The 26,779-nt window shown below is 71.8% G+C and overlaps 7 protein-coding genes across 8 annotated transcripts in view; 5 read left to right on the top strand and 2 right to left on the bottom strand.

Moving 5' to 3' along the window:
• VARS1 (valyl-tRNA synthetase 1) overlaps positions 1-3,930 on the top strand; it is an 18,119-nt gene extending 14,189 nt beyond the window's left edge. Inside the window, 6 exon segments of the mRNA XM_075019004.1 lie at positions 3-150; positions 153-202; positions 1,375-1,486; positions 2,467-2,651; positions 3,439-3,588; positions 3,780-3,930. Coding sequence (XP_074875105.1) covers positions 3-150; positions 153-202; positions 1,375-1,486; positions 2,467-2,651; positions 3,439-3,588; positions 3,780-3,848 — 714 coding nt within the window. The 3' untranslated portion in view covers positions 3,849-3,930.
• A 214-nt stretch (positions 3,931-4,144) lies between these two features.
• DDAH2 (DDAH family member 2, ADMA-independent) lies at positions 4,145-8,054 on the top strand. The gene is given in 9 exon segments (XM_075019276.1): positions 4,145-4,231; positions 4,557-4,766; positions 4,799-5,037; positions 6,137-6,236; positions 6,347-6,420; positions 6,509-6,545; positions 6,548-6,627; positions 6,856-7,002; positions 7,696-8,054. Coding segments are annotated over 8 exon segments (861 nt in total). The 5' UTR covers positions 4,145-4,231; positions 4,557-4,699; the 3' UTR covers positions 7,813-8,054.
• Positions 8,055-8,111: 57 nt separating this feature from the next.
• Positions 8,112-15,099, bottom strand: ABHD16A (abhydrolase domain containing 16A, phospholipase). The gene is made up of 20 exons (XM_075019125.1): positions 14,928-15,099; positions 14,755-14,811; positions 14,192-14,258; positions 13,891-13,977; positions 13,712-13,797; positions 13,529-13,605; positions 13,344-13,448; positions 12,411-12,525; positions 12,227-12,328; positions 12,065-12,128; positions 11,371-11,420; positions 11,147-11,270; positions 10,174-10,278; positions 10,007-10,070; positions 9,818-9,874; positions 9,659-9,721; positions 9,445-9,521; positions 9,088-9,186; positions 8,421-8,467; positions 8,112-8,288 (listed from the first exon to the last, which is right to left on the bottom strand). The coding sequence occupies exons 1-20, from the start codon at positions 15,057-15,059 to the stop codon at positions 8,205-8,207; spliced, it is 1,662 nt and encodes a 553-aa protein (XP_074875226.1). The 5' UTR covers positions 15,060-15,099; the 3' UTR covers positions 8,112-8,204.
• A 1,201-nt stretch (positions 15,100-16,300) lies between these two features.
• Positions 16,301-18,234, bottom strand: CSNK2B (casein kinase 2 beta). The gene is made up of 7 exons (XM_075019241.1): positions 18,152-18,234; positions 17,837-17,920; positions 17,658-17,760; positions 17,424-17,539; positions 17,265-17,340; positions 16,621-16,810; positions 16,301-16,498 (listed from the first exon to the last, which is right to left on the bottom strand). Exons 1-7 carry the CDS (start codon positions 18,197-18,199, stop codon positions 16,408-16,410), a joined length of 708 nt encoding a protein of 235 aa, XP_074875342.1. The 5' UTR covers positions 18,200-18,234; the 3' UTR covers positions 16,301-16,407.
• Positions 18,215-20,369, top strand: GPANK1 (G-patch domain and ankyrin repeats 1). The gene is made up of 4 exons (XM_075019003.1): positions 18,215-18,371; positions 18,564-18,635; positions 19,246-19,840; positions 19,919-20,369. Exons 1-4 carry the CDS (start codon positions 18,215-18,217, stop codon positions 20,367-20,369), a joined length of 1,275 nt encoding a protein of 424 aa, XP_074875104.1.
• A 243-nt stretch (positions 20,370-20,612) lies between these two features.
• Positions 20,613-22,433, top strand: NFKBIL1 (NFKB inhibitor like 1). Of its 2 annotated transcripts, XM_075019199.1 has the most exons (3): positions 20,613-20,742; positions 20,827-21,078; positions 21,589-22,433. In XM_075019199.1, the coding sequence occupies exons 1-3, from the start codon at positions 20,721-20,723 to the stop codon at positions 22,248-22,250; spliced, it is 936 nt and encodes a 311-aa protein (XP_074875300.1). In that variant the 5' UTR covers positions 20,613-20,720; the 3' UTR covers positions 22,251-22,433. The 2 variants fall into 2 exon arrangements, with proteins under 2 accessions (XP_074875300.1, XP_074875298.1); XM_075019197.1 differs by having other exon boundaries at positions 20,721-21,078.
• Positions 22,434-22,651: 218 nt separating this feature from the next.
• Positions 22,652-25,387, top strand: LOC142026274 (tumor necrosis factor-like). The gene is made up of 4 exons (XM_075019233.1): positions 22,652-23,093; positions 23,466-23,505; positions 23,832-23,900; positions 24,147-25,387. The coding sequence occupies exons 1-4, from the start codon at positions 22,944-22,946 to the stop codon at positions 24,635-24,637; spliced, it is 750 nt and encodes a 249-aa protein (XP_074875334.1). The 5' UTR covers positions 22,652-22,943; the 3' UTR covers positions 24,638-25,387.
• Positions 25,388-26,779: the final 1,392 nt, after the last annotated feature.

The raw sequence follows: 26,779 nt of genomic DNA, 5'->3' as shown, positions 1-26,779 counted from the left end.
AGGAGGAGGATGACGCCGGGGGGGCCGGGGGGGCCGCGCTGGCGGCGCGGGACGCGCTGTTCACCTGCGTGGACGCGGGGCTGCGGCTGCTGGCGCCCTTCATGCCCTTCCTCAGCGAGGAGCTCTGGCAGCGCCTGCCCCCCCGGCAGCCCCCCCGCGCCCCCCCAGCCTCTGCGTCTGCCCCTACCCCGAGGCCAGCGAGGTGGGGGGGGGGGGGAAGATGGGGAGGGGGCATTTGGGGGGGGCTGGGAGGTGGGGAGGGGGGATTTGGGGGGGCTGGGAGCCGGGGAGGGGGATTTGGGGGGTTTGGGGGGGCTGGGAGATGGGGAGGGGGGGTTGGGAGCTGAGGTGGGGGGGTGGGGGGGATTTGGGGGGGGTGAGGGGAGGGTTTGGGGGGGCTGGGAGGTGGGATGGGGGGGTTGGGGAGCTGGGGAGGGGGGATTTGGGGGGGCTGGGAGCTGGGGAGGGGGATTTGGGGGGTTGGGGGGGCTGGGGAGGGGGGATTTGGGGGGCTGGGGGGTGAGGGGAGGATTTGGGGGGGTTTGGGGGGGTGAGGGGAGGGTTTGGGGGGGCTGGGAGTTGGGGGGGGTTGGGGAGCTGGGGAGGGGGGATTTGGGGGGGCTGGGGAGGGTCTGAGAGCTGGGGAGGGGGATTTGGGGGGCTGGGGGGTGAGGGGAGGATTTGGGGGGGTTTGGGGGGGTGAGGGGAGGGTTTGGGGGGGCTGGGAGTTGGGGGGGGTTGGGGAGCTGGGGAGGGGGGATTTGGGGGGTTTGGGGGGGGTGAGGGGAGGGTTTGGGGGGGCTGGGAGTTGGGGGGGGTTGGGGAGCTGGGGAGGGGGGATTTGGGGGGGCTGGGGGGGCTGGGGAGGGGGGATTTGGGGGGCTTAGGGGGCTGGGAGCCTGGGAGGGGGATTTGGGGGCTTTGGGGGGGCTGGGAGATGGGGAGGGGGGGTTGGGAGCTGAGGTGGGGGGGGTGGGGGGGATCTGGGGGGGCTGGGGGGGGAGGGGAGGGTTTGGGGGGCTCTGGGAGTTGGGGAGGGGGATTGGGGAGCTGGGGAGGGGGATTTGGGGGGGCTGGGGAGGGTCTGAGAGCTGGGGAGGGGGGATTTGGGGGGGCTGGGGGGGCTGAGGGGAGGGTTTGGGGGGTCTAGGAGTTGGGGAGGGGGGGATTGGGGGGGGGCTGGGAGCTGGGGAGGGGGAGCTGGGGGGGTTCCGAAGGGTGGGGGAATTCTGGGGGGGGGGGCTTTGGGGAGAGGGGGGGGCCCAAGGGCAGCACTAGGGTTGGGGGGGGGGGGGGCTGCAGGTCCTGGGGGGGTCCCTGGGGGGATTCGGGTCCGGGGGGGGGCCCCGGGCTCACCCCCCCGCGCCCCCCCAGTACTGCTGGCAGGACGAGGAGGCCGAGACCACCATGGAGTTCGTGCTGAGCGTCGTCCGCGCCCTGCGCAGCCTCCGCGCCCACCACGGGGTCACGCGCGGCCGCCCCCCCTGTACGCCACGGGGGGGCCGGGGGGGGGGGGGGGCTAGAGGGGGCTGGGGGTCCTGGGGGGACTCCTGGGGGGCTGGGGGGGGGCTCAAGGGGGTCTGGGGGGAGTCTGGGGGGGTTCAGGGGCGGCTGGGGGTCCTGGGGGGATTCCTGGGGGGCTGGGGGGGGGGCAATGGGGGTCTGGGGGGGTCTGGGGGGGGCAATGGGGGGCTCAAGGGGGCTTGGGGGGGGCTGGGGGGGGTCTAGAGGGGCCTGGGGGGATTCCTGGGGGGCCTAAGGGGGCTCAGGGGGGGCTGGGGGTCTTGGGGGCTTCCTGGGGGGCTGGGGGGGGGGCAATGGGGGTCTCAAGGGGGTCTGGGGGGGGCTGAGGGGGAGTCTAGAGGGGGCTGGGGGGGGGCAGTGGAGGGCTCAAGGGGGTCCAGGGGGTGCTGGGGGGAGTCTGGGGGGGTTCAGGGGGGGCTGGGGGTCCTGGGGGGGTTCCTGGGGTCTGGGGGGGGGGGCTAGAGGGGGCTGGGGGTCCTGGGGAGATTCCTGGGGGGCTGGGGGGGGGCTCAAGGGGGTCCAGGGGGTGCTGGGGGCAGTCTGGGGGGGTTCAGGGGCGGCTGGGGGTCCTGGGGGGATTCCTGGGGGGCTGGGGGAGGGGCAATGGGGGGCTCAAGGGGGCTGGGGGGGGGCTGGGGGGGGTTCAGGGGGGGCTGGGGGTCCTGGGGGGCTTCCTAGGGGGGCCGGAGGGGGACCTGGGGGGCTCAAGGGGGTCTAGAGGGGTTTAAGGGGGCACGGGGGTCCTGAGAGGCCCCAAGGGGTTTGGGGGGCGCTGGGGGGTCCTAATGGGGCTGGGGGGGTCGTTGGGGGGGCCGGGGGGGGGGGGCTGAGGACCCCTCCCCCCTCCCAGCCAGCCCAAGGTCCCCCATAAGTGGGGGGGGGGGGCAGGTAGGGGTGTGGGGGGTCCGTGCCCCCCCCTAAATCCTCCCCTCCCCCCCCCAGGTTTCCTGCAGTGCCCCGACGCCGAGTGGGCGGAGCGAGCGGGGCGGGGCCGGGCCCAAATCCGGGCGCTGGGGGGGTGGGGGCCGTGCGGGTGCTGGGGGGGGGCGAAGGGGACGAGCCCCCCCCCCCCCGGCTGCGCCGTCGCCGTCGCCTCCGACCGCTGCACCGTCCACCTGCTGCTCAAGGTGGGGGCCGGGGGGGAGGGGCACCCCCGGGCGGTGACGTCACTCCCGGGGCGGTGATGTCATTCCCACGGCGGGGAGGGGCACCCCCGGGCGGTGACGTCACTCCCGGGGCGGTGATGTCATTCCCGGGGGGGGAGGGGCACCCCTGGGCGGTGATGTCACTCCCGGGGTGGTGATGTCATTCCCGGGGGGGGGGAAGGGGCACCCCTGGGCGGTGATGTCACTCCCCGGGTGGTGATGTCACTCCCTGGGCGGTGATGTCACTCCCCGGGCGGTGACGTCACTCCCCGGGTGGTGATGTCACTCCCTGGGTGGTGACGTCACTCCCTGGGTGGTGATGTCACTCCCCGGGTGGTGATGTCACTCCCCGGGCGGTGATGTCATTCCTGGGGCAGTGATGTCACTCCCTGGGCGGTGATGTCGTTCCCTGGGCGGTGCTGTCACTCCCTGGGTGCTGATGTCGCTCCCTGGGTGGTGATGTCATTCCCTGGGCGGTGATGTCACTCCCTGGGCAGTGATGTCACTCCCTGGGTGGTGATGTCGTTCCCTGGGTGGTGATGTCACTCCCTGGGCAGTGATGTCGTTCCCTGGGTGGTGATGTCATTCCCTGGGCAGTGACATCACTCCCCAGGCGGTGATGTCACTCCCTGGGCGGTACTGTCGTTCCCTGGGCGGTGCTGTCACTCCCTGGGCGGTGACATCACTCCCCGGGTGGTGATGTCATTCCCCGGGCGGTGACGTCACTGCGGGGGGTGTTGTTCCTCTCTTCCCCCCCCCCCCCATGCAGGGCGTGGCGGACGCCCCCAAAGAACTGGCCAAACTGGGGGCGCGGCGGGCGGAGCTGCTGCGGGGGCTGGAGCGGCTGCGTCAGCGCCGGGGGGGTCCCGAGTACCGCGAGAAGGTGCCCCCCCCCGTGCAGGAGGCCGAGGCCGCCAAGGTACCGGGGGGGGGGGGGATTTTGGGGGGGAGGGGGGGGTCCCGGGAAAGGGGGCGGGGTCTCTGTGCGCTGCCTCTTGCTCACGGAATATGGGGGGGGGTTGGGGGGGTTTGGGGGGGTTGGGGGGGGGTTGGGTGGGCGAGGGGTTTGGGGGGGGGTCACAGCCTGTGCCCCCCCCCCCCCCCCCGCAGCTGGCGCAGCTGGAGGCGGAGCTGCAGAAGGTGCTGGAAGCCGAGGAGCTGATGAGGAAGATGCTGTGACCCCGCCCCCCCCCGAGGCCCCTCCCCCACCCCGGCCCCTCCCCCCGGGACCCCCCCCCCAGCATTAAAGGAGTTTGGCTGAGTCGGCGTTAATGGCTTTAATTGGGGAGGGGGCACCGCGCCCCGCCCCCGTGTGGGGAGGGCGTGGCCACTCGAAGCCCCGCCCCCCGGCAGCACGCCCCGCCCCCGCGGCGACCTCGTCTCCGCCCCGTGGGCGTGGCCAGCAGCGGGGAGGAGCCAGGGCGGGGCGCTTTTTTTTTTTTTTTCCCCCAGCTCCGCCCCCTCGCCGCGCAGACAATGGGGGCGCGCGGGTGGGCGGGGCTTCAGCGCCGCCGCGGGGGCTGCCGGGAGCGGGGCGGACTCAGCCCGGTGCGGCCGGAGCGGTGCGGGAGGACCTGGGGGGGGGGGGGGGGAGAAATCCCGGGATTTGGGGGGTCCCGGGGCGGGGGGGGGGGGTCCCGGGGGGGTGGGGCGGGCCCAGAGGGGCTCCGGGGCCGGGCGGGGGGTGACGATCGCGACCCCCACCCCGACCTGTTGCCGCCTGGGGGGGGGGGGGGGGGGGGGGGGGGCCGGGCCCCCCCCAGCTTTCCCCGTTAACACCAGTTAACCCCGTCCCCAATTAACCTCCCCCTTCCTGGGCTGACGGGGGGGGGGTCATCCCCCCCCCCCCCCCCCGCTAATTAGCGCTAATGAACCTCTCGCTGACAGCTCTCGCAGCGCCCCAGGCCGAAGGCTGCTCCTCCTCCTCCTCGCAGGGCTCGGTGAGACCCCCCCCCACCCCCACCCCAGAGACCCCCCCCCCTCCATGGGGGGGTGAGCGGGGGTCCCGGCCGGGCTCGGGGGGGCGGGCGATGGCGGGGGGCTTCGGGCGCTACACCCACGCCGTGGTGCGGGCGCTGCCCCCCGCCCTGGGGGGGGGCGAGGAGGAGGAAGAGGAGGAGGAGGAAGAGGAGCGGCGGGGGCGGGGGGGGGGGGCCCGGGGCCGGGGTCCCCCCCGCTGGACCTGGCCAAAGCCCACCGGCAGCTGGGGGTCTACGCCGGGATCCTGCGGCAGAAGCTGGGGCTGCAGGTGGTGGAGCTGCCCCCCGCCCCGGGGGGGCTGCGGGCGCTGCTGCTGGAGGACCTGGCCGTGGTGCAGGGGGACACGGCGCTGCTCACCCGGCCCTGGCGGCCCACCCGCCGCCACGAGGTGACCGCGACCCCCCCCCCCCGGACCCCCCCGGCCTTGGGGGGGGGGGGCCTGAGCCCGGGGAGGGGGGCCACAGACCTGGGTTGCCTCGGGGAGGGGGTCCTGGATGCCACCACGGACCCCGATGTCTGGGTCCTTTTGGGGTGAGGGGGCTCTGGGGGTGAGGGGGGGGTCCTGGATGCCACCACAGACCCCAAAGTCTGGGTTCTTTTGGGGTGGGGGGGCTCTGGGGGTGAGGGGGGGGGTCCTGAACCCGGGAAGGGGGCTGGAGACCTAGGTTGCCTTGGGGGGGGGGCCCAGATGCCACCACGGACCCCGATGTCTGGGTTCTTTTGGGGTGGGGGGGCTCTGGGGGTGAGGGGGGGGTCTGGATGCCCGGGTTCCTTCGGGGGGGGGGGGGGCCTGAACCCGGGGAGGGGGGCTGGAGACCTGGGTTGCTTTGGTAGGGGGGTCCTGGATGCCACCGCGGACCCCGAAGTCTGGGTTCTTTTGGGGTGGGGGGGCTCTGGGGATGAGGGGGGGGGTCCTGGATGCCCAGGTTCCTTTTGGGGGGGTCCTGAACCCCGGGAGTGGGGGCCACAGACCTGGGTTGCCTTGGTAGGGGGGTCCCAGATGCCACCGCAGACCCCGAAGTCTGGGTTCTTTTGGGGTGGGGGGCTCTGGGGGTGAGGGGGGGGGGTCTGGATGCCCGGGTTCCTTTGGGGGGGCTGGAGACCTGCATTCCCTTGGTGGGGGGGGGGTCCCGGATGGCGGGCGTCACCACAGACCCCAATGTCTGAGTCCTTTTGGGGTGGGGGTGAGGGGGGGGGTCCTGAACCCCAGGAGCGGGGAGGGGGGGGCCACAGGCCTGGGTTCCCTCGGTGGGGGGGTACCAGATGTCAGGGGTCCCCACAGCCCCCAGTGTCTGAGTTCTTTTGGGGTGGGGGGGTCCTGGGGGTCAGACACCTGGGTCCCTGGATCTCCTTGGGGGGGGGGGTCCCAGACACCTGGGTCCTCGGGAGAGTGGGGGGATGGGGCGGGGGGGGGGCTGTGAGGGGACCGGGGGGGTGGGGGGGCCCGATGTCACCCCCCCGCCGCGTGTCGCGTGTCCCCCCCCCAGCTGAGCAGCGTCCGGGCGGTGCTGGAGGAGCTGAAGCTGCGGGTGGTGACGGTGACGGACGAAGGGGCGACGCTGGATGGCAGCGACGTTCTCTTCACCGGTGAGTTTTGGGGGGGGGGGCGGGACGGGACACCCCCGGGACCCCCCCACCCCACCCCGGGGACCCCCCCGGTGTCCGGCAGGGGGGTCCCAGCCTCTCCCCCCCCCCAGGCCGCGAGTTCTTTGTGGGGATCTCCCCCTGGACCAACCACCGCGGGGCCGAGGCCGTGGCTGACGCCTTCAGGGTAAGTCGGGACCCCCCCCCCCGCCCAGAATAATTTTGGGGGGGGGCCAGGACCCCCCCTGACCCCCCCCCCCGGCTCCCCCTGCCAGGATTTCACCGTCTCGACGGTGCCGGTGGGGGGCGGGGGCACCTGAAGAGCTTCTGCAGCATGGCCGCCCCCGACACCATCGCCATCGGCAGCAGCGAGGCCGCCCGCCGCGCCATGAAGGTGGGGGGGGGGGGGTCCCCGAATTTGGGGGGGGGGTCCCCAATTCGGTGGGGGGGGTCCCAGGGGCTGGGGGGAGGGTCCCAACCTGGAGGGGGTGTCAGGAGAGATGGTTTGGGGGGTCCTGGGAGGGGTCCGGGGAGGGGGGAGGCAGGATTTAGGGATCTGGGGGTTTGGGGGGGTTTTGGGGGGGTTTTGGGGGGGTTTTGGGGTGACCCCGTTCCCCCCCAGGCGATGGAGCAGCTCTCGGATCACGCCTACGGGCGCCTGTCGGTGCCGGACGATCCGGCCGGGAATTGCCTCTTCGCCCGCCCGGGGGGGGCGCCCGGGGGGGTCCTGGTGCATCGCAGCCCCGAGGAGTTCCCGGGCAGCCTGCAGGTGGGCGGGGCTTGGGGAGGAGGGGCGGGGCTTGGGGAGGAGGGGCGGGGCTTGGGGAGAGGGGCAGGGCTTGGGGGGGGCCTGGGTGTTCCCTGGTGCAGATGGGGTGGGCGGGGCTTCAGGGGAAAGGGGCGTGGCTTAGAGGTGGGTGGGTCTCGGGGAGAAGGGGTGGGGCTTGGGCAGAGGAGGTGTGGCTTGGGAGGGGCGTCATGGGTGTTCCCTGGTGGTTGTAGGGTGGAGATGGGGGGGTGGGCGGGGCTTCAGAGGAAAGGGGGTGGGGCCTGGCTGCTATAAGGGGGTGGTGTTTAGCGGTGGGCGGGACTTCAACATAAAGGGGGAGGGGCCTGGCTGCTAAAAAGGGGTGGAGTTTAGCGGTGGGCAGGGCTTCAGGGCAAGGGGTGTGGGCGGGACAGGGTTCTAGAGGGGTGGGGCTTGGAGGTGGGCGGGGCTGGGGAGAAGGGGTGGGAGTGAAGGGCTACAGGAGGCGTGGCTAAGAGTGGGTGTGGCCGGGGAGATGTGGGTCCTTGCAGTGGGGCCGTAGGAGGGGCGTGGCTTTGTGGGGGCGGGGCTCTGAGTGGGTGGAGCCAGAAGCCAAAGGGCGTGTGGGTGGAGCAGCTCTATAGAAGTGGAAAGGGGTGGGGCGTGGGCGTGGCTGAGTGAGGGTGTGTCCTGACCTGGCCCCGCCCCCCCCAGCCCTTCCAGAAGGTTCCTGGGGTCACCCTGGTGCCGGCGGCCCTGAGCGAAGCCGCCAAAGTGGGCGGAGCCCTGAGCTCCTGCTGCCTCCTCCTCAACCGACGCCCCGACGCCTGACCCCGCCCCACCACGCCCTAAACCGGACCCCCGGCAGTGGGGGGGGGTGATGGGACCTGCCAAAATGTCTCCTCTCCCCCAAACTGGTGCTGACCGGGCTGGGTGACACCGGCCGGTTTTTTGGGGGGGGGGAGGGGGGTTTATGGGGTGTAGTGTAGTTGGGGGAGGGGCACATGTAACCGCCGCCCCTCCCCCCACCCCGTTATTTTTAGCTTCGCTCGTTATTAAAAAACCTGAACGATGCCGGTGGTCGCTTCCCTCCCCCCCACAATTAATGACACAGCAGCTACAAAACCCCCCCCGGGACTTTTAATTAGGGGGTGTTGGGGGGGGGGCGATGTGCGGCGTGCGGGGGAGGGGGGCGGGTGGGGGGAGGGGCGGTGGGGGAGGGGTCACAGGCTCCAGGGGAGGCGGAAGGCCTGGGGGGGGAGGGGAGTGCAGTGGGTCGCCTCGAAGTTCTGCAGGTGCTTCTGGGCCTGGGGGGAGGGGAAAAAAGGGGGGGGAGGGGAAGAAAGGGGGGGGAGGGGCGTCAGGGGACCCACGTGTCCAGGCCCGCCCCTCCCCCCCCCCCAAAAAAAAAGGGGCACCCGGGGGGGGGGGGGTCTCACCAGGAAGAGCGCGAGCTGCCGCCGTCCCTCGGCCGCCATGTCCTCGCCTGGGGGAGGGGGCAAAGGGTTGAAGGGGAGGGGCCAAGCCTGGCCACACCCCCTCCTCCAGCCACACCCAGCCTCTCATTGGTTGAGGGCTGCCCTATACCATCCCAGCTCTCCTATTGGGTGGCCTCAAGAGGAAGACCTCCCATTGGCCACCCCATACACCCCTCCACGCTCATTGGCTGCCCCCCCCAACACCCCATTGGCCACCCCACATACGCCACCCCATTGGCTGCTTCCTGTGCCTCCTGCTCTCTATTGGCTGCCCTATACATCCCCAGCTCCCCATTGGCTGCCCCCCACCCCACGCACGACACCCCATTGGCCACCACCCACAGATCCCCATTGGCCGCCTGGCACCCCATTGGCCACCTCATATGCTCCCTTCTCCCTATTGGCTGCCTCATACGTCCCACAGCCCCCCATTGGCCGCTGCCCCACCCGCAGCTCCCCATTGGCCACAACTCGCACCCACAGCTCCGCATTGGCCACCCCCCACGCCCACAGCACCCCATTGGCCACCGCCGCCACCGCCCACAGCTCCCCATTGGCCACCACCGCCCGCCCCCGCCCCCAGCACCCCATTGGCCCCGCCCGGCCCCGCCCGCAGCCCCCCACTCACCCAGGCTCCAGGGGAAGGGGGGGTCGCGGTCTCCGGCGAAGGCCCCCAGCACCGACCGGCACCAGCCCTCGTCCACGGGGCAGCGCTGGCTCACTGCGCCTGCCGGCCCAACGCCTGCGTCCCCCGCCGCCCCTCCCCCACGCGTGCCACGCCCTGCCCCGCCCGGACACCGGGGCCGCCCCACCCCCCTCCCCCCATCCCCCTCCCAGGGGGGACGGGGGTCCCGGGACAGGGGGGACGGGACGGGGGTGAAATTGGAGGGGGGGGGGGGGGGGGTCCTGTGGGGCAGGGGGGTGGGGCAGGGTAGGGCAGATCGCCCCTCCCCCCCAGCAGGGGCGGGGCAGGGCGGGTCCTTACTCTCCTCGGCGGGGGTGGCGGCCTCCAGCCACTCCCGGACGATCCGGATCCCCTCGTCCGCCATGATCTTGGGGTACCTGAGGGGGGGGGAAGACCAGATCCCCTAAACCCCCCCTGGACCCCCAAAACCCTCCTGGAGCCCCACCCCCCCCAGACCCCCCCGCGCCCCCCCCCCAGGACTCCCTCAACCCCCCCAGGCCCCCCCCCAACCCACCGGTGCTGCAGCAGCTTCAGCAGCAGGTCGTTGCCCCGGTTGGAGGCGATGTCGTCAGGGACCCTGGGGGGGGGACGGACAGTCATGGGGGGGGAGATGGGACACGACCCCCCCCCCAGGCTGCCCCACCGCGGGGGGGCCCAGGCGTCCGGGGCTCACGTGGTGGTGATGATCTCGTCCTTCGTCCTCCTCACCAGCAGCACCGGCCCCTGGTACCTTGGGGGGGAGGGAGAGAAAAAGGGGGGGCTGGGGGGGTCCCAGGCATCTGGGAGCCCCCAAGGAGGGACCCAGGGGTCGGGGGGGGGTCCCCAAAAAGCGACCTTGAAGTTGGGGGGGGGAGGGCAATACCTGCAGAGCTGCTCGGCGTTGTTGAGGTTCAGGTGCTCCCTCACCGTCCGGGTCACCAGCTCCCCTGGGGAGCGAGATAACGAGGTCGCGGTTAACGAAGGGGGGGTCTGGGGGGGTTCGGGGGAGGTCGGGGGGGGGTGTCCCGCGGGGGTTTTGGGGGGACTCACGCCAGCTGCGGGGCAGCACCTTCAGGGCCAAGGGCACCAGGTCGTCGAAGGAAGCGTCGAGCACCAGCGCCCCGACGTCGGGGTACGACATGGCCGCCCACGTGGCTGGGGGGGGGCGGGACACGGCGTTTGGGGGACACCGGCACCCCCAGATCCGAGGGGGCCTCATTGCCCCACCCCCCCCAGGGCCCAGAGAACCTTCTTTTCATTTTCCAGCCCCACGTAACCCTCTCAGTGCCTCCCCCAGCCTAAACCAGCCACCCCCAGTGCCCCGAATCCCCTCCCAGTGCCCCCCAGTGCCAGCCCAGCTCCCCCAGTGCCCCAAATCCCCTCCCAGTGCCCCCCCAGTGCCAGCCCAGCCCCCCCAGTGCCCCAAATCCCCTCCCAGTGCCTTGAATCCCCTCCCAGTGCCCCCCCAGTGCCAGCCCAGCCCCCCCAGTGCCCCAAATCCCCCCCCAGTGCCTTGAATCCCCTCCCAGTGCCCCCCCAGTGCCATCCCAGCCCCCCCAGTGCCCCAAATCCCCCCCCAGTGCCTTGAATCCCCTCCCAGTGCCCCCCCAGTGCCATCCCAGCTCCCCCAGTCCCCTGAATCCCCTCCCAGTGCCCCCCCAGTGCCAGCCCAGCTCCCTCAGCGCTCCCCCAGTGCCCTGAATCCCCTCCCCGTGCCCCCCCAGCTCTCCCAGTGCCCCTCCAGTGCCATCCCAGCTCCCCCAGTGCCCCGAATCCCCTCCCAGTGCCCCCCCAGTGCCATCCCAGCTCCCCCAGTGCCCCAAATCCCCTCCCAGTGCCCCCCAGTGCCATCCCAGCTCCCCCAGTGCCCCGAATCCCCTCCCAGTGCCCCCCCAGTGCCATCCCAGCTCCCCCAGTGCCCCGAATCCCCTCCCAGTGCCCCCCCAGTGCCATCCCAGCTCCCCCAGTGCCCCGAATCCCCTCCCAGCGCCCCCCCAGTGCCAGCCCAGCGCCCCCCGGGTACCAGTGAAGCCGCCGATGGACCAGGCGTAGAGGACGATGTCGCGGGGGGCGAAGCGCAGGTGCTGCAGCGCGTATCGCATCACCACGTCCATGGCGTTGGCCTCGCTCTGCGGCAGCGGAACCCCCTGGGGGGGCAGGACGGGTTGGGGTGGGGGGGGGGGGCACCCCCCCCCGATCCGGGGTCTGCCCCCAAAAATCTGGGGAAGGGGGGAGCGGGGGACTCACCGTGCTGCCAGCAAAGCCGGGGTGGTTCCAGCCCAGGACGGAGTAGCCGGCTGGGGGGGGAAATGGGAGGGGGGTTCACCCCCATACTGGGATCGATTGGCGTGCGGGCCCCCCAAAACAGAAGAGGAGCCAAACAGGGATCCCCAAAAGCAGAGACCCCCCCCAAAAGTGGAGAGACTGTACCAACATCCTCCCCCAAAAGAAAATGGGCGCCACCAGAAACCCTCTCAAAAATGAGATGGAGCAGCCCGGGGACCCCCCGGAACGGGCTGGAGCCAAGCAGGGAGCCCCAAAACCAAAGACCCCTCAAAACACGGAGGGACCTGGTCCTGCCCCCCCCCCCACTTCACTTCAATCCTGATAATTCAAACATCTCCTCGAAACCATAAAACTGACTGATGCCACACAAAACCCAAACTAACTGCACCACGGCCCCTCCCCAATCATTAAAACAGCCCAAACTCCCCCAAAACTGAGACAGACCCCCCTGAGAACACCCCAAAACCTCCCTGACGAACCCAGTCCCCTCCCCGACACCCACATGGTTCATCCCACCCCCCAACCCTTCCCTAGACCGGATCAATCCACAGGGTTCTGGGCTGAGGGGGGGAACCCGCCCGTGGGGCAGGAGGGGTCCCAGGGGGTTCGGGGGGGCACCCGGGGGGGTCCCTGGCAGGGGGGGGTCCTTCCATACCTTCCAGGGGGGTGGAGAGGCAGCCGACCTCGTAGAAACCTGCGTTGCCTTCGCAACAAATGACCTGGGGGGGGACGAAAGGGGAGACGGGGGAGGTCACAGCCCCTTCCCCCCCCTCCGCCCCCAGCTCCCAGCCCCCCCCCCGGCCCCCCCCCGCCTCACCAGGGTCCTGCCGCGGGGGTCGGGGCCGTCCCGCCGGTCGACGAACATGGTGTCGATCTCGTTGCCGTCGCAGGCCAGCAGCTTGGCCCGCTGCCCGCCGCACTGAAGAGGAGGGGGGAGAGGTTTAGGGCGGGGCTCGGGGCGCGGCCGGGCGGGGTTTTGGGGCGGGGGGGGCCAGTCTCACCTCCTCGACCAGGCGCGCCTGCCCCTGCAGCAGGACGGGCAGCAGGGCCTTCTGCAGCAGCCGCACCGAGCCCGGGAAGAGCATCCGCCGGCCCAGGGTGTGCGCCAGCAGCAGGCTGGGGGCGGGGTCAGGGCGGGCTCCGCCCACGCGGGGGGGCGGGGCCCGCAGTGGCACCGCCCCCCTGCTGGGGGTGGCCACGCCCAGAGGTGGGGGGGGGGAAACGGGGGTCCCTTGGGGCAGGGCTGTGCCCTGGGGGGGGCGGGGCCATGGCCAGCGCTCCACCCACAACCCCGGGGGGGGGGGTCAGGGTGGGCTCCGCCCACGCAGGGGGCGAGGCCCGCAGTAGCCCCGCCCCCCGGGGCGGCCACACCCACAGGTGGACAGGAAAGGCAGTCCCTGGGGGGTCAGGGCCATGGCCAGAGCTCCACCCACAATCCCTAGGGGGCGGGATCAGGGCGGGCTCCGCCCATGCAGGGGCGAGGCCCGCAGTAGCCCCGCCCCCCCGGGGTGGTCACACCCACAGGTGGACAGGAAAGGTGGGTCCCTTGGGGGGCGGGGTCAGGGGTCGGGGCTCCACCCACTGCCCTGGGGGTGAGTGGCTCCACCCCCAGGCTGTAGGGGCGGGGCCAAACCTGGGGCTCCACCCACACCTCCCTTCTCACAGGGGGTCCAGGCTCCACCCACATCTGCTGGGGGTGGGGCCAGGACTCCACCTCCATCCCTTGGAGGGCGGGGCCAGCGGTAGGAAACCCCACCCCTTCCCTTGAGGGGCGGAGCCAGGGCTCAGAAGCCCCACCCCTTCCCCTTGGGGGCGTGGCTAGAGGGCTCCACCCCCGAGCAGTCTCTCCATCCATCCCCCTCCTCCTTCACCGCAGCCAATGGACTCTGCCCCAAGCCCCACCCCGAAGCCCCGCCCCCCGAAGCCCCGCCCACCTGGCCAGCTGGCAGGGCAGCTTCCTCAGGGCCCCCAGGAACCCCCGAGCGGCTCCTCGGTGCCGGGGGGGGGCACGGAGCAGGGGCACGTCCCGGGAGCCCCCCCTGGACACACAGACATGGGGGGGGGTCAGGGGGGTCCCGGGGGGGTCCCGGAGGGGGGTGGGGGGGTGGGGGGGTCTCACCAGGGCGGGCCGGCGCTGTCCCAGCGGAAGTCGACGGGCCAGCTGCGGAAGTCGAAGGTGTACTGGGCCAGTTTGCGCTGCAGGAAAAGGACAGCGGGGGTAGAACGGGGTGAGACGCCCCCCCCCCCCCCAAAAAAATGCCGGTGGGGGTCCCCGACTCCCTGGGGGGGTCCCCGGCCCCACCTTGACCTCGGGGGTGCCCAGGCGGTGGCTGTCCTCCAGCACCGAGATGAACTCCACGTACTGGGGGTTGCTCCAGCGGCCGATACCTGGAGCGGAGTGGGGGACACGGAGGATGAGGGGGGCTCCAGGAGCCGCCCCCCCCCCCCCCATGCCCCCCCCCCAAATCCCACAGGCCTCACCTCGCAGACAGGCCACCCCCGCCAGCAGCAGCACCACGGTGGCGGCGCAGTGGGAGAGCGGCACCACCCGCGACATCGTCAGCAGCCCTGGGGGGGGACACGAGGGGGTCAGGGCCCCCCCCTCGCAGCAGCACCGGCCCCCCCCCCCCCGCCTGACCTCCACCCCCCTAAAGCTGCCCCAACACTCCCCCAGCCCACTCCATTTCTCCCCCAAACCAGCTCCAGGCCCCTGCCCAAAACCAGCCCCCCCCCCCCCGGGTTAACCCCCCCGATAAGCCCCACCCCCCCGTGCCCCCCCCACCTTTGCGGTACAGGTAGAAGACGGCCAAGGGCGAGGCGTAGTACGAGATGGACCAGAGCACCGATGCCTGCGGGACCCCCCCCCGTCACCCCCGTGCCGGCGGGGGGGTGACGGGGGGGCCCATGGGTGAGTCCCAGGTGTGTGTGTGTGGGAGGGGGGACACTGAGGTCTTTCTTTTGGGGGGGCGGGGGGCTCCTGGGGTCCGTGGGGCTGGGGGGGTCTCAGGTGCAGGGGTCCATAGGGGGGCTCCAGATCCGGGGGGGTTGTCCTGGGACAGGAGGGGGGGTCCTGGGTCCATGGGGGGGGGCAGGTCTGGGGGGGGTCCCGGGTCCGGGGGGGGGGGGTGGCAGTGATGTGGGGAGGGGACAGGGGGACACCCGCAGCCTGGGGGGACGGGACTGGGGGGGGCAGGGGATGCCCGGGGCGCTGGGGGTGGGGACAGGGGCCGGGGGGGCCAGCCCAGACAGTGGGGGGGGGGGGGGGGGCAGGGGCCACCCCAGACCGGGGTGGGGGGCGCAGGGGAGCCCCGGTCCGGGTGTCGTGCCCCCCCCCCCCACGCTCACCAGCGCCAGGACACTGTCCGTGTGCTTCTCCAGCCCCCGCGGCTGGTAGTACGAGTCCTGCGGGGGGTCACGGTCACGGTCACGGGGGGGGTGTCACCGTCTTCCCCCCCACACCCCCCCCGGCCGCCATCTTGCCGCCGTCGCCATGCCAACCCCCCTCCCCCGGGGCTCACCCAGGCCGGCTCCCCCCGGCCGCCGCCGGTCCCCTGGGTCCCCGCTCCCGCCGCCGGCCCCGGCGCGGCCCCGCGCGGCCGATGGACGCGGTAGAGCCGCGGGCCCAGGACGCAGCTCAGCAGCTTCGCCATGATGACGGCGGCGGCGGCGGCGGCGGCCGGAAGCGGGGCGGAAGCGGACGGGGGGGGAGGAGGAGGAGGAGGGACTTCCGGCCGCGCTACGGCGGCCCGCGAGGGGCGGGGCCCCGAGGAAGACGCTCCTCCTTCGGGGGGTGGGCGGGGCTTCGCGCTGTCGTGGCAACGGTGGAGCGGGGCAAGATGGCGGCGGGGGCGGCGTTGCCGTGGTGACGGCACGTGGCGGGGGGGGGGGGGGGTAAAGCCGGCCCGAAACGGCCCCGAAGTGACCCGAACCTGCCCCAAATATCCCGAACCAGCTCAAAACACCCCAAACCCGCCCAAAGTGACCCCAAAACCTGCCCAAAATACCCCAAACCCTGCCCAAAGTGACCCAAAACCCACCCAAAGTGACCCAAAACCTGCCCAAAATACCCCAAACCCTGCCCAAAGTGACCCAAAACCCACCCAAAGTGACCCAAAACCTGCCCAAAATACCCCAAACCCTGCCCAAAGCGACCCAAAACCCACCCAAAGTGACCCAAACCAGCTCCAAACAGCCCAAAACCTGCCCCAAACCCCCCGAAACCACCCGAAGTGACCCAACCCTCCCCAAAACACCCTAAACCTGCCCAAAACCACCTCAAAACATTCCAAAACCAGCCATAAGTACACCAAACCACCCCAAAGTGCCTCCCAAAACAGCTTGAAATGCCCCAAACCAACCAGAAATGCCCCAAATTGCCCCAAAGTCATATGGAATACCCCAAACCAGCCCAAAGTGCCCCCAAACCCGCCCAAAATACTCCAAGCCAACTCAAAACACCTCAAATACAGCCAGAAATGCCCCAAACCTGCCCAAAATACCCCAAATCCACCCCAAACCCACCCAAAATACTCCAAGCCAACTCAAAACACCTCAAATACAGCCAGAAATGCCCCAAACCTGCCCAAAATACCCCAAATCCACCCCAAACCCACCCAAAATACCCCAAGCCCACCCCGAACCAGCTCGAATCACCCCCAAATACCCCAAACCCGCCCCAACCCCCCCCAAACTGGCCCAATCTCCCCCCTAAAACAGCTTGAAAAGCCCCAAACCAGCCCAAACCGCCCCAAACCGTCCCCACGTTGTGCCCAAACCCACCCAGATTGCGCCCAAACCCCCTGGGTGCCCCCAATCCCCCCACCCCGGGCTCCCCCTGACTCCCCAAACCCCGACACCTGGGGTCATCCCCCCCTGCCAACGCCCACCACCGTTTTTGTTTCTTTTCCTGAATCTCTTTATATATTTGATCAAAAGAAAAAACAACGACTGATGGGGGCCCGGGGGGGATTTGGGGGGGCCTGGGGGGGTCCCCCTCCCTCAACGGATGGTCTTGACAGGGCTCTTGAAGTTGCTGGCGGCCTGGAGCTGCAGCTGGTAGGCCATGGGGTGGATCTTGAAACCGTAGAGCCTGTAGGAAGCAGTAGAAATACCATCAGTGGGTTCCAGAGTGAACAACGGCTCAAAGAAGGGTTTGGGGTTTTTTGGTTTTTTGGCCGGGGAGGAGGAGGAGGAACTGGAGGGGGGGCTGACCTGGGGACGAACTGGTTGGCGGGGCGCTTGGGGCGGTACTCGGGGTGCACCATGAAGAGCATGTGGGGGAAGCCGGTGCCGAAGTAGGCGCCGTCGGTGTGGTGGTGCCGGGAGGATTTGGGGGTGTAGACGTCCATGCACTTGGGGCAGTACAGCTTCACCATCGCCTCCCCCGGGATGTCCGACAGCCCTGGGGGGGGGGAACGGGGGAGTCAGGGGGACCCCGCCCAGACTCAGCCCCGCCCCGACCCAAACCCGGCAGATTTCTCCCCATTTTCCCTCGGGAGCCGCCACCCCCCACCCTGTTCTCCCCACAGACCCCCCCCGGACCCCCTGGCATCCGGGACCCCCAGGAACCCCCTTAGACCCCACTGCCCCCCCCACAGTGACCCCCAGGAACCCCCTTAGACCCCACTGCCCCCCCCACAGTGACCCCCAGGCTCCCCCAACCCCCCCAGCCCCTCCCAAAACCCCCCAGACTCCTGTAACATCCCTCCAAGTCCTCCCCAAAGCCCCCCAGAGTCTCCCAGCCCCCTCCCCACTCCCCCTCAGCACCCCCAAACCCTCCCAACCCCCCCACCGACTCCCCCAACACCCACTCAGCCCCCTCCCCAGCCCCCCCAAACCCCCCAGCCCCCCTGTACCGATGGGAAGCATAGGCTGGTTCTCGCAGTAGACGCGGGGGCAATACCCAAAATCCCCCTGCTGGTATTTCTCTAGCTGGGGGGGGGGAGAAAAAAGGGTAAGATGGGGGGGGTGTCAAGGAAAGCAGGGGACCCCCTAACTCCCGGGGGGTCACGCACCATCTGGGCGATGCCACGGTTGGTGAGGATGTATCGGGCGTGGATGAGGCCGTAGAGCATCTCGGCCGCCTGCTCGATCAGGTCGCTCTGGTTGGGGTTGTCCTCCAGCTCCTCGTCTTTGCGTGGGGGTGTCAGGAGGTAAAAGACGTAAAGGGGGGCCAGAGGGGGCGGGGGGCCCCCCCGAAACCGAACAAACCCCCCTCCCTCCTCCCCCTCCCCCCAGGGGCTTCCTACCAGGCTCCAGGTCGAGGATCATGTCCAGCGCCTGCCGGTAATGGGGGACCTGCTCGTTCAGCCCCGTCAGATTAAACTTGTCCTGGATGTAATCCTCGTCCACCTGCGGGGCGGGGGGGGTCAGGGTTTTTTTTTGGGGGGGGGGCGCACACACACACACACAGAGACACAGCACTCACCTCGCAGAAGAACTCGTTGCCGCGCAGGCCGCAGAACCAGGAGATCCAGGATACCTCCTCCGAGCTGCTCATCGTCCCGGGGGGCTGCGGGGGGGTGGTGGGGGGGTGTGTGAGACCCCCCCCGGGGTGGGGTGGGAGGACAGACACCCCCTCCCCCCCCCGGTGAGCGGTGCGGGGGGGGCCCAAGCGTCTCCCGGCAGCGACCCCGACCCCCCACCCCCACTATAAGGAGCCCCGAGCTCCCCCCCGACCCCTCAGACCCCCCCCGACCCCTCACGACCCCCCAGACCCCCCCCGCGACCCCCCGGCCCCCACCGCGGTTCTCAGGGGCGATCCGGGCCCGCTCCTCCCCGCACCGCGCATGCGCCGCCGCGGGGCATGCCGGGAAGCGCAGTTCCCCTCCCTAAAGCCCCGCCCCCACGCCCGAATCAGCCAATCAGCGCCCCCCGCCGACACGCCTACCGGAAGGCGCGAGGGGAGCTGGGAGTTGTAGGCGAGGCGAGGGGCGGGGAGGGAGGAGCGCGGCGGCCCGCAGGTAATTAGCGAAGCCGGTTAATTAATGAAGCTCCGCCCCCCCGGGGGAGCGCAAGAGGAGGGGCGGGGACGGGCCCGGAGGCGGCGGGAGGGGGGAGCGCGCATGCGCGGAGGCGGCCGGCGGGGGAAGGGGTTCTGCGCATGCGTCGACTTCCCGCACCTGCGCGGTCCGTTTCCCCGCCCCCTCCCGCAGGGTCTGCGCATGCGCACCCCGCCCCGCGCCGCTCCGCTCCTCTCTGCCCCGTCCCGTCCCGGCGTCTCTATGGTGAGCGCGGTCCCGGTCCGCCCGCGGCCCCACGGAGACCCCCGGGGGGGGGGGGAGGGACCCCCGGGACCCCCCCGGGACCCCCAGCGCCCGGGCCTCCCTCTCCTCCCCTCCCCCCGGCCCAGCCCCGTAGATCCGGCCCCACAGCCCCGGCCCTGCGCCGTGGCCCCGGCCCCACAGCTTCATCCCAGCCCCACATTCCCTTCTCAGACCCACAGCCGCGTCCCTGACCCACGGCCCCGTCCCTGCCCCATAGCCCCAGCCCCGTAGCTCCATTCCTGCCCCACAGCCCCAGCCCTGCCCCACAGCCCCAGCCCCATAGCTCCATTCCTGCCCCACAGCCCCAGCCCTGACCCACAGCCCTAGGCCCACAGCTCCCTCCTGGCCCCGCAGCCCAGCCCAGCCCCATATTCCAGCTCTACAGCTTCATCCCAGCCCCATAGTCCCGTCCCTGACCCACATCTCCAGCCCCGTAGCCCCATCCTTGACCCACAGCCCCAGCCCCATAGCTCCATCCCGGCCCCACAGCCCCTTCCCAGCCCCGTCCCTGACCCACGGCCCCAGTCCCCCAGCTCCAGCCCCCCCACCCCATAACCTCTCCCCCCCCCAGCACTGAAGCCCGAGGAGGACCCCAGCCCCCCTGGCATGGCCCAGCTCATCGCCTTCACACGGGGCCGGGATCAGGCCGGGGGCTGGAAGGATGGGCGCCTGCAGGAGTCCCCCCCCGCCGCCCCCGCGCCCCCCCCTGCCGCCCCCAGCCCCGGCGAAGAGGCCCGCCGCTTCTACGAGAGCCTCCTGGCCGAGGAGCCGGGGGCCCCGCCGGCCCCGCGACCCCCCCCCAAACGCCCCCCCAAACGCCCCCTGACGACGGCCGTGTCCCCCCCCCCGCCGGGGGACCGGGGGGGCCACGCGCTGCTTCGGGCAGCGCAGGAGGGGGACGTGGGGACGCTGCGGCGGCTGCTGGAGGGGGGGGGCTGCGACCCCCAATTCCGCGACGCTTTCGCCTGGACCCCCCTGATGTGCGCTGCCCGGGCGGGGCAGGGCGGGGCCGTCCGCTATCTCCTCAGCCGGGGGGGGACGGCCGGGGGGGCGCGGGAGGAAGAGGAGGCAGCGGCCGCCTTGGCCGAAGACGCCGGTTACCATGAGCTGGCCCGGCTGCTGCGGGAACGAGAGCCCCCCCGGGCCGCGGCAGAAGAGCCCCCGCGGTGAGTCTGCCCCCCCCCCTCCTCTATTCCCCCCCCCTCCGTTAATTAGCGGCTCTAACGAGGTTTCTCTCTCCGCAGCCCCCGCTCCCCCCATTTCTGCCCCACCTGCGGGACCCATTTTGAGGACCCCCCAGCGCAGCACCGCAGCTCCACCGCCCACCTCCTGGCACGGGGGGCGGCCGATGCCCCCCAGCCGCCCCCCCCTGCTTTTCACATCCCCCCCACCAACGTGGGCTTCCGCCTGCTGCTGCGGGGGGGCTGGGATGGCCGGGGGGGGCTGGGACCCACCGGGGAGGGGCCCCGGACCCCCGTCCCCACCCGCCTCAAGCGGGACCGGGGGGGGTTGGGCTGTCCAGGGGGGGGCCGACCCCGCGTCACCCACTTTGGGGCGGGGGACGCCGCCGCCGTGGCCGGCCCCCCCCGGGGCAGCGTGGGGGGGCGGCGCAGGGGGGGCGGGGGGCCGGCCCCCCGCTCCGAGGCGGCCGCTCGGGCCTGGGAGCGACGCCTGCGGGCCTATATGGGGCGGTGAGGACCCCCCCGAACCCCCCCCCGGCCCCCGAGACCCCCCCCAGGACCCCCCCCAGCCTGCGAGACACCCCCCCCCCCCGTGGAGGATTTGGGGGCAAAACGCGGAGATTCCAGCCCCACGGTGAGTTGGGGGGCGCTGGGGGGGGCGAGACCTCCCCTCCGGGGCTGTGGACCCCCCCCCCGTGGGGCTGGGACCCCCCGAAAAGGGGGACACCCCCCCCCGCCCCGCCGCCCCGGGCTCTAGCGTGGGGCTGAGTTCTCCCGCCGCGCCGGCAGGGGGCGCTGTGCCGCCCGGGGGCCGCTCTGGCCTCCGCTTCCGCCCGCGCTGACGCCACTTCCGCCCGGCGCCGCCATGGCGTCCCGCCGGTGCCGCGGTGAGACCCCGGGACCCCCCCCCCCATCCCCCCCCCCGGAGCACCCGCGCGCCCCGGTGACCTTTGATCTTTGTCCCCCAACAGGCCGCGACCCCCCCGGGACCTCCCGCGGCCGCTGCCCGGAGCCGGAGGCGGAGGTGGGGGGGTGGGGGGGTCGAGGGGGCGGGAGGAGGGGGGCTGGGGGGGGGGGAGCTGCCCCACGGCTGCCCCACACCGTCCCCCCGGGGTGTGTGTCTGCGTGTCCCTCCCAGGCCCCCCCCACCCCCGAGGGCCGGTGGCTGGAGCGGCTGCTGCAGGAGTGGGAGGACGAGTGCGGGGAGCCCCCCTGGTACCCAGGTACGACCCCCGGCTGCCCCACAGCCCGCCCCGTGGCTGCCCCACGGCCACCCCACGCCCTGCCGCGCACCCTGCCCCACAGCCCGCCCCGTGGCTGCCCCATGGCCACCCTGCACCCTGCCCCACAGCTGCCCCACAGCCCGCCCTATGGCCACCCCACGCCGTGCCCCACGGCCGCCCCCCAGCCCGACTCTGCCCCGTTCCTTGCCTTCCCCCTCGGGGTCCCGCTGTCTGCCCCACGGCAGACCCACGCTCTGCCCCACGGCGGCAGCAGAATCCCCCCCCCCCATCACCCCACGGTCGTGCTCCACGGCAGGCCCACCCCTTGCCCCATAACCCCCTGCCCTACAGCCCGCTCCCGCTCTGCCCCGTGCCGAGCTCACACCCTGCCCCGCAGCAGCCCCTGCCCCACACGCCCCCCGCCCCCCCCCAGCCCCCCGCCATGGGGCTCAGCCTCCCCCCCCCCCGGTGTGTGTCGGGGGGGGATCCCAGCTCTCTCTGTGCCCCCAGAGCCGGTGGCCGAGCCGGAGTCGTTCGCGGCCTGGGCTGACCGCATCGCTGAGGAGCACCGTCGCCGGCACTGCTACCGGCCCCCCCCGCCGGAGCGGGCCCCCCCCCGCGCCCCCCCCCCAGCCCGGGACGAGTCGCGGCTTTTCTGGCAGCGCCAGCGCGAGAAGGAGGCGCAGGTGGGGCGTGCCCGGGCCCGGCGCAGCGCGGGGGGCCCCAAATCTACCGGAGGAGGATTGAAGCCCCCCCAAGCTGCCAGGGAACCCCCCAAAAACACCAGGGACCCCCCCGAAACCGCCGCCCTCCTGCGCTTTGAGGACATCCCCTGGCCCTGCCCGGGGGGGACGCGGAGGCAATGGCATCGGCGGCTCTTCAGGGGGTTCCCGCCCCCCCCGATGGCCCCCCCGGCCCCTACCGGCGCCTCCTACGGCAACAACGGGCCCGTTGGCACCCCGACCGTTTCGCCCGGCTCTGGGGCGGTCGCCTGCGCCCCCCCGACCGCGCCCGCGCCCTGGCCGTCGCCACCGCCCTGGCACAGGCCCTCAACCGCCGCGCTGATGCCGCCAAGGGGCAATAAACGGGGGGGGGGGGGGAACCACCTATCCCCCCCAAAAACCACGCCGGGTGCTGAGATTGTTGGCTGGGGGGTGTTGGGGAGGAAGTGACAGTTTCGGGGCCCCCCGCCGTCTGGGGGCCGGTGGTTTCAGGGAGCTCCGTGGCGGCGGTTTCGAGTCGCTTCCGCTTTTCGGGGGAGCCCCCTCCCACATCCGCTGCCCCCCCCCCCCGGGGCTTTTCCCACTAACGGGGCAATGGGCGGTGACAAGCTCAGGGTGGGGGGGGCATTAATTAGGGGTTTCGTTAGTCCCTGTGTGATACCCCCCCCCCCCCCCCCAGCCAATAGAAGGCTGGGGGGAGCCATAGAGTGGGCGGTTGGGTAGAGAGAGCGTCTCTAGGGGGAACCATAGAGGTGCTGTTGGGTGGGCAGAGGGACCTGGGGGTGGGGGGTCTCCCTGGATGTCTGGGTTCTCCCGGCGCCTTGGGGGCGTTTCCTGGGGCGGGGGGGGGGCACTTCAGGGGGGACCCGGGTGTCGGGGGGGGGCGGCGGTGCCCACGCGTGTGCGTGTCGCGCAAGGCTGCGGGACGGGGGTCGCGGGAGGGGGCACACGCGTGTCTGTAAGGGCCACGTGGGGGGGCGGTGTGTCGCGACGGGGTGTGTCCCGCGCGCCCACCCCCCCGCCAACTGCCCCGACGGGGCGTGTCCCTCCGTGACGAGGCGCGTGGCTCCGTGACGAGGCGCGTGGCGCGGGGGCCGGCGGGGCCATAAAGGGACCAGGGGGGGCCGGTGGCGGCACGGAGCCATGACTGGACCCCCCCCTCCCTCCCTGAGCCCCCCCGGGCCCCGCCGGGGTCTCGCGGCCGCCATCACCGGCGTCACCGTCACCATCACCGTCACCCTCCTGCTGCTGCTGCCCCTCGGCACCGCCGCCTTCCTGAGCCTGCACCCGCCGGTACGGCCCGTCTGTCCGTCCGTCCGCTCGTCCGTCTGCCTGTCCGCCTGTCCAGCTGTCTGTCTCTCCGTCCGTCCCGCCACCCGCCGCTCCGCCCTGGGTTCGACCCAACGTCCGTCCGTCTCTGTCCTCGTGTCCCCGGGTCCCTCTTTCTCTCTCCGCCCCGCTCCTTGTACTCCTGTCTGTCTGTCCGTCCGTCTTCTTCCATCCCTGCCCGCTGCCAGCACCCGTCGCCGCTGCCCGTGTCTGTCCGTCCATCCCCCTGCACCCTCCAGGTGCCCCAAGCCTGTCCGTCCCTCTGTCCATCCGCCCCCACCACGTCCTTCCCTTCCTCACGTCCGTCCGTCCGTCTGACCCTTCTCTTTCCCCCAGGACCCCACAGAGATGCCGATGCCGACGCCGGCTGCGCTCGGTGAGTGACCCCCCCGTCCCTATGTCCCCCCCACCACATCCCCTGGGTCTCCCCGTGTCCCCCATCCCCTACGTCCCCCCATGTCCCCCCTCCATGTCCCCCATTCCCCCCCCCCCCCCAGTGTCCGGAACCCCCCGGGGACGCTCGGCTGCCACATCCCCTTTCGGAGCCACCACAGAAACTGGCACCGGCCCTGAACGTCCCCATCCCCCCCCGCGTCTCCACGTCCCCGTCTGTGTCCCCCCCCCCCGAAGGGTCCCTGCCTCCCCCCAGTGTCCCCAACTGTCGTCCCCCCCCCCGTCACCAATTGTCTCTGTGTTTTACAGTGGGGCAGCCGGGGGGGCTGGAGCTGCTGCAGGTGACACGTGGGGACAAACCGGCCGCTCACGTCGTGGGTGAGTGGGGGGGGACACGACATGCCGGGGGGGGACACAGGACGGGGACACATGGGGGGGGGGGCAAGGAGATGGTTGGGGGGTGTATGGGGCTGGGGAGGGGACACAAGGGGACACGGGGGGACCCAGAGGGACGGGGAGGGCGTGGGGGGGGGCGAACACGGCGACCTGGGGGGCTGCAGGGGAGTGCTGGGGGACGGGACGCACCTCGGGGCCGCTGACCCCCCCCCCCTTTCCCTCCTTCAGCCTCCTCCTCCTCCTCGTCCCCCGAGGGGCTGGTGTGGGACGACCGCGTGGCCCCCTCCCTGGTGCGCAACGGCGTGCGGCTGCGGGGGAACCGCCTGGTGGTGCCGCGGGACGGGCTCTACTTCGTCTACGCCGCCGCCGCCTTCCAGGGGGGCCGGTGCCCCCCCCGCGCCGCCGCCGCCCACCCCCTCCGCCTCTCCGTTTCCCGCTTCTCCGAGGAATACCCCCGCGACGTCCCCCTCCTCACCGCCGTCCGCTCCGTCTGCCCCGGCGGGGGACGGCGGCGGCAGCAGCGACGGCGGCGGCGGCGGGAGGAGGAGGAGGAGGAGGACGACGACGAAGGGCGGCAGCTCTGGTTCGAGTCGCTCTACCAAGGTGCCGTCTTCCAGCTGCGCCGGGGGGACCAGCTGGCCGCCACCACCACGGCCGGACGCTTTCTCGACCTCCACGGCGGCGGCCAGGCCTATTTCGGGGTCGTGGGCGTTGATTGAGAGCGCTCGCGGGGGCGGGGGCAGGGCGGGGGGGGTGCGGTGGGGGTGCGAGACGAGGGGTGGTCAGTAGGGGCAAGGGTGAACGGGCAGGGACGGGGCAGCAGCAGGGGTGCAAGACAGCGGTCGGTAGGGATAAGGGTGAACGAGCGGGTATGCGGTCAGCGAGAGTGCGAGGCACAGAGCGGTCAGCAGGGACGAGGGTAAACGGGAACAGGGGAGCAGCAGGGGCGTGAGACGGCGGCCAGCAGGGACGAGGGATGGGGGAGCAGCAGTTTGAGGCACAGAGCGATCGGTAGGGACAGGAGTGAACGGGCAGGGCCAGGCAGAGGTTAGCAGGGCTGTGAGATGTGGAGCTCTCAGCAGGGGCCAGAGTGAACGAGGACAACTTGGGGACAGGCAGGGCCAAGGGGATCCAGACAGGAGCGAGACCCGGAGGAGTCAGTAGGGACCAGGGTGAACGCACAGGGCGAGGCCGAGCTCACCGCCGCCGGCTCGTTACCGCGGCCGTTGGGGTGAACCCTCATTATCGAGGGCGGAGGAGCAGCGCTTTATTTATTGTGATATTTATCTATTTATGGGGGCGCCGGGGGGGGCCGTGCCATGTACGACCCCGCCCCCACTGGGCCGCTCCGGGGGGGTCATTTCGGGACGAAACTCGGCCCTTTTTGGTCGGGTGGAATTAATTTATTGCTGCCGGGGTTATTTATTGCCACGCCGGAAAGAAAAACCAATAAAAGTGAAAAAGTTTCAGTTCGGGGCTTTTTTGGGAAATTTCGGGCGTCGGTTCGTTAACCAGCGGGGGAGGGGCCCGGACGTCCCAGGGGGATATTTTTGGGGTGGGGGGGGGAATCCCACCCCCGCCCCGGGACGGGGGGGAATCCCCCCTCCTCTGCAACCGAAACCCGACGGAGGGGAACAGCAGCGGCGGCGGGGCGGGGGGGGGCCAGGGGGGTCCCAGCCTCGTCCGTGTCGCCCCCCGGATGCCCCGAAACCGAGAGGGGACCCGGCGGGGGTCGGGCCGCGGGCGCTGCCGGGAAGGGCAGGATGTGGGGCGCGGGGGTTGGCAGAGCTCCCCACATCCTCCCCCCCCCCCCCCCGGTACCTGGAAGGGCCCGAAATTGGGGCGAGGGGGGGGAGGGGGGGGACAGGGGACCCGGGCGTCCCAGCCCCACCTGGCTGGGACTGGGGGGGCAACCAGTTCTCCCAGTGCCCCCCCCGTGCTCCCCAATCCATCCCGGTGCCCCCCAGTAGCCCTCAATCTCTCCCCGTGGCCCCCAGTCCCCCCAATACCTCTCGGTGCCCCCCCGATCCTTGCCAATGCCCCCCCCAGTACAACCCAATTCCTCCCGGTGCCCCCCCGTGCTCCCCAATCCCTCCCAGTGCTGCCCAGTACCCCCAATACCTCCCAGTGCCCCCCCAATCCTTCCCAGTGCCCCCCAGTAGCCTTTAATCCTCCCAGTGCCCCCCCAGTACCCCCAATACCTCCCAGTGCCCCCCCAATCCCTCCCGGTGCCCCCCAGTAGCCCTCAATCCCTCCCAGTGCCTCCCAGTGTCCCCCCAATAACTCCCAACGCTCCCCAGTACCACCCAATTTGTCCCAGTGCCACCCAGTGCCCCCCACTTCATCCCAGTGCCCCCCCCAATCCCTCCCAGTGCCCCCCAGTACCACCCAATTCCTTCCAGTGCCACCCAGTGCTCCCCAATCCATCCCAGTGCCCCCAGTAGCCCTCAAGCCCCCCCAGTGCCCCCCCAGTCCCCTAATTCCTCCCAGTGCCCCCCCCAATCCCTCCCAGTACCCCCCAGTACCCCCAAATTCCCCCCAGTGCTCCCCAGTAGCCTCCAATCCCTCCCAGTGCCCCCCCCAGTCCCCTAATTCCTCCCAGTGCCCCCCCAATCCCTCCCAGTACCCCCCAGTGCCCCCAGTGCTGCCTAATTTCTCCCAGTGCCCCCCCAGTGCCCCCCCGTGCTGCCCAGTAGCCCCCCCCAATCCCTCCCAGTGTCCCCCCAGTGCCACCCAGTAGCCCCCAGTCCCCCCCAGTACCCCCCAGTGCCCCCCAGTGCCCCCCCAATCCCTCCCAGTCCCCCCCAGTGCCCCCCAGTGCCCCCCAATCCCTCCCAGTGCCCCCCAGTGCCCCCCCACTG

The sequence above is a fragment of the Buteo buteo genome, chromosome 32, assembly GCF_964188355.1.
Source record: "Buteo buteo chromosome 32, bButBut1.hap1.1, whole genome shotgun sequence".
NCBI lineage: Eukaryota > Metazoa > Chordata > Aves > Accipitriformes > Accipitridae > Buteo > Buteo buteo.
This window is presented reverse-complemented; position numbering and strand designations above follow the sequence as displayed.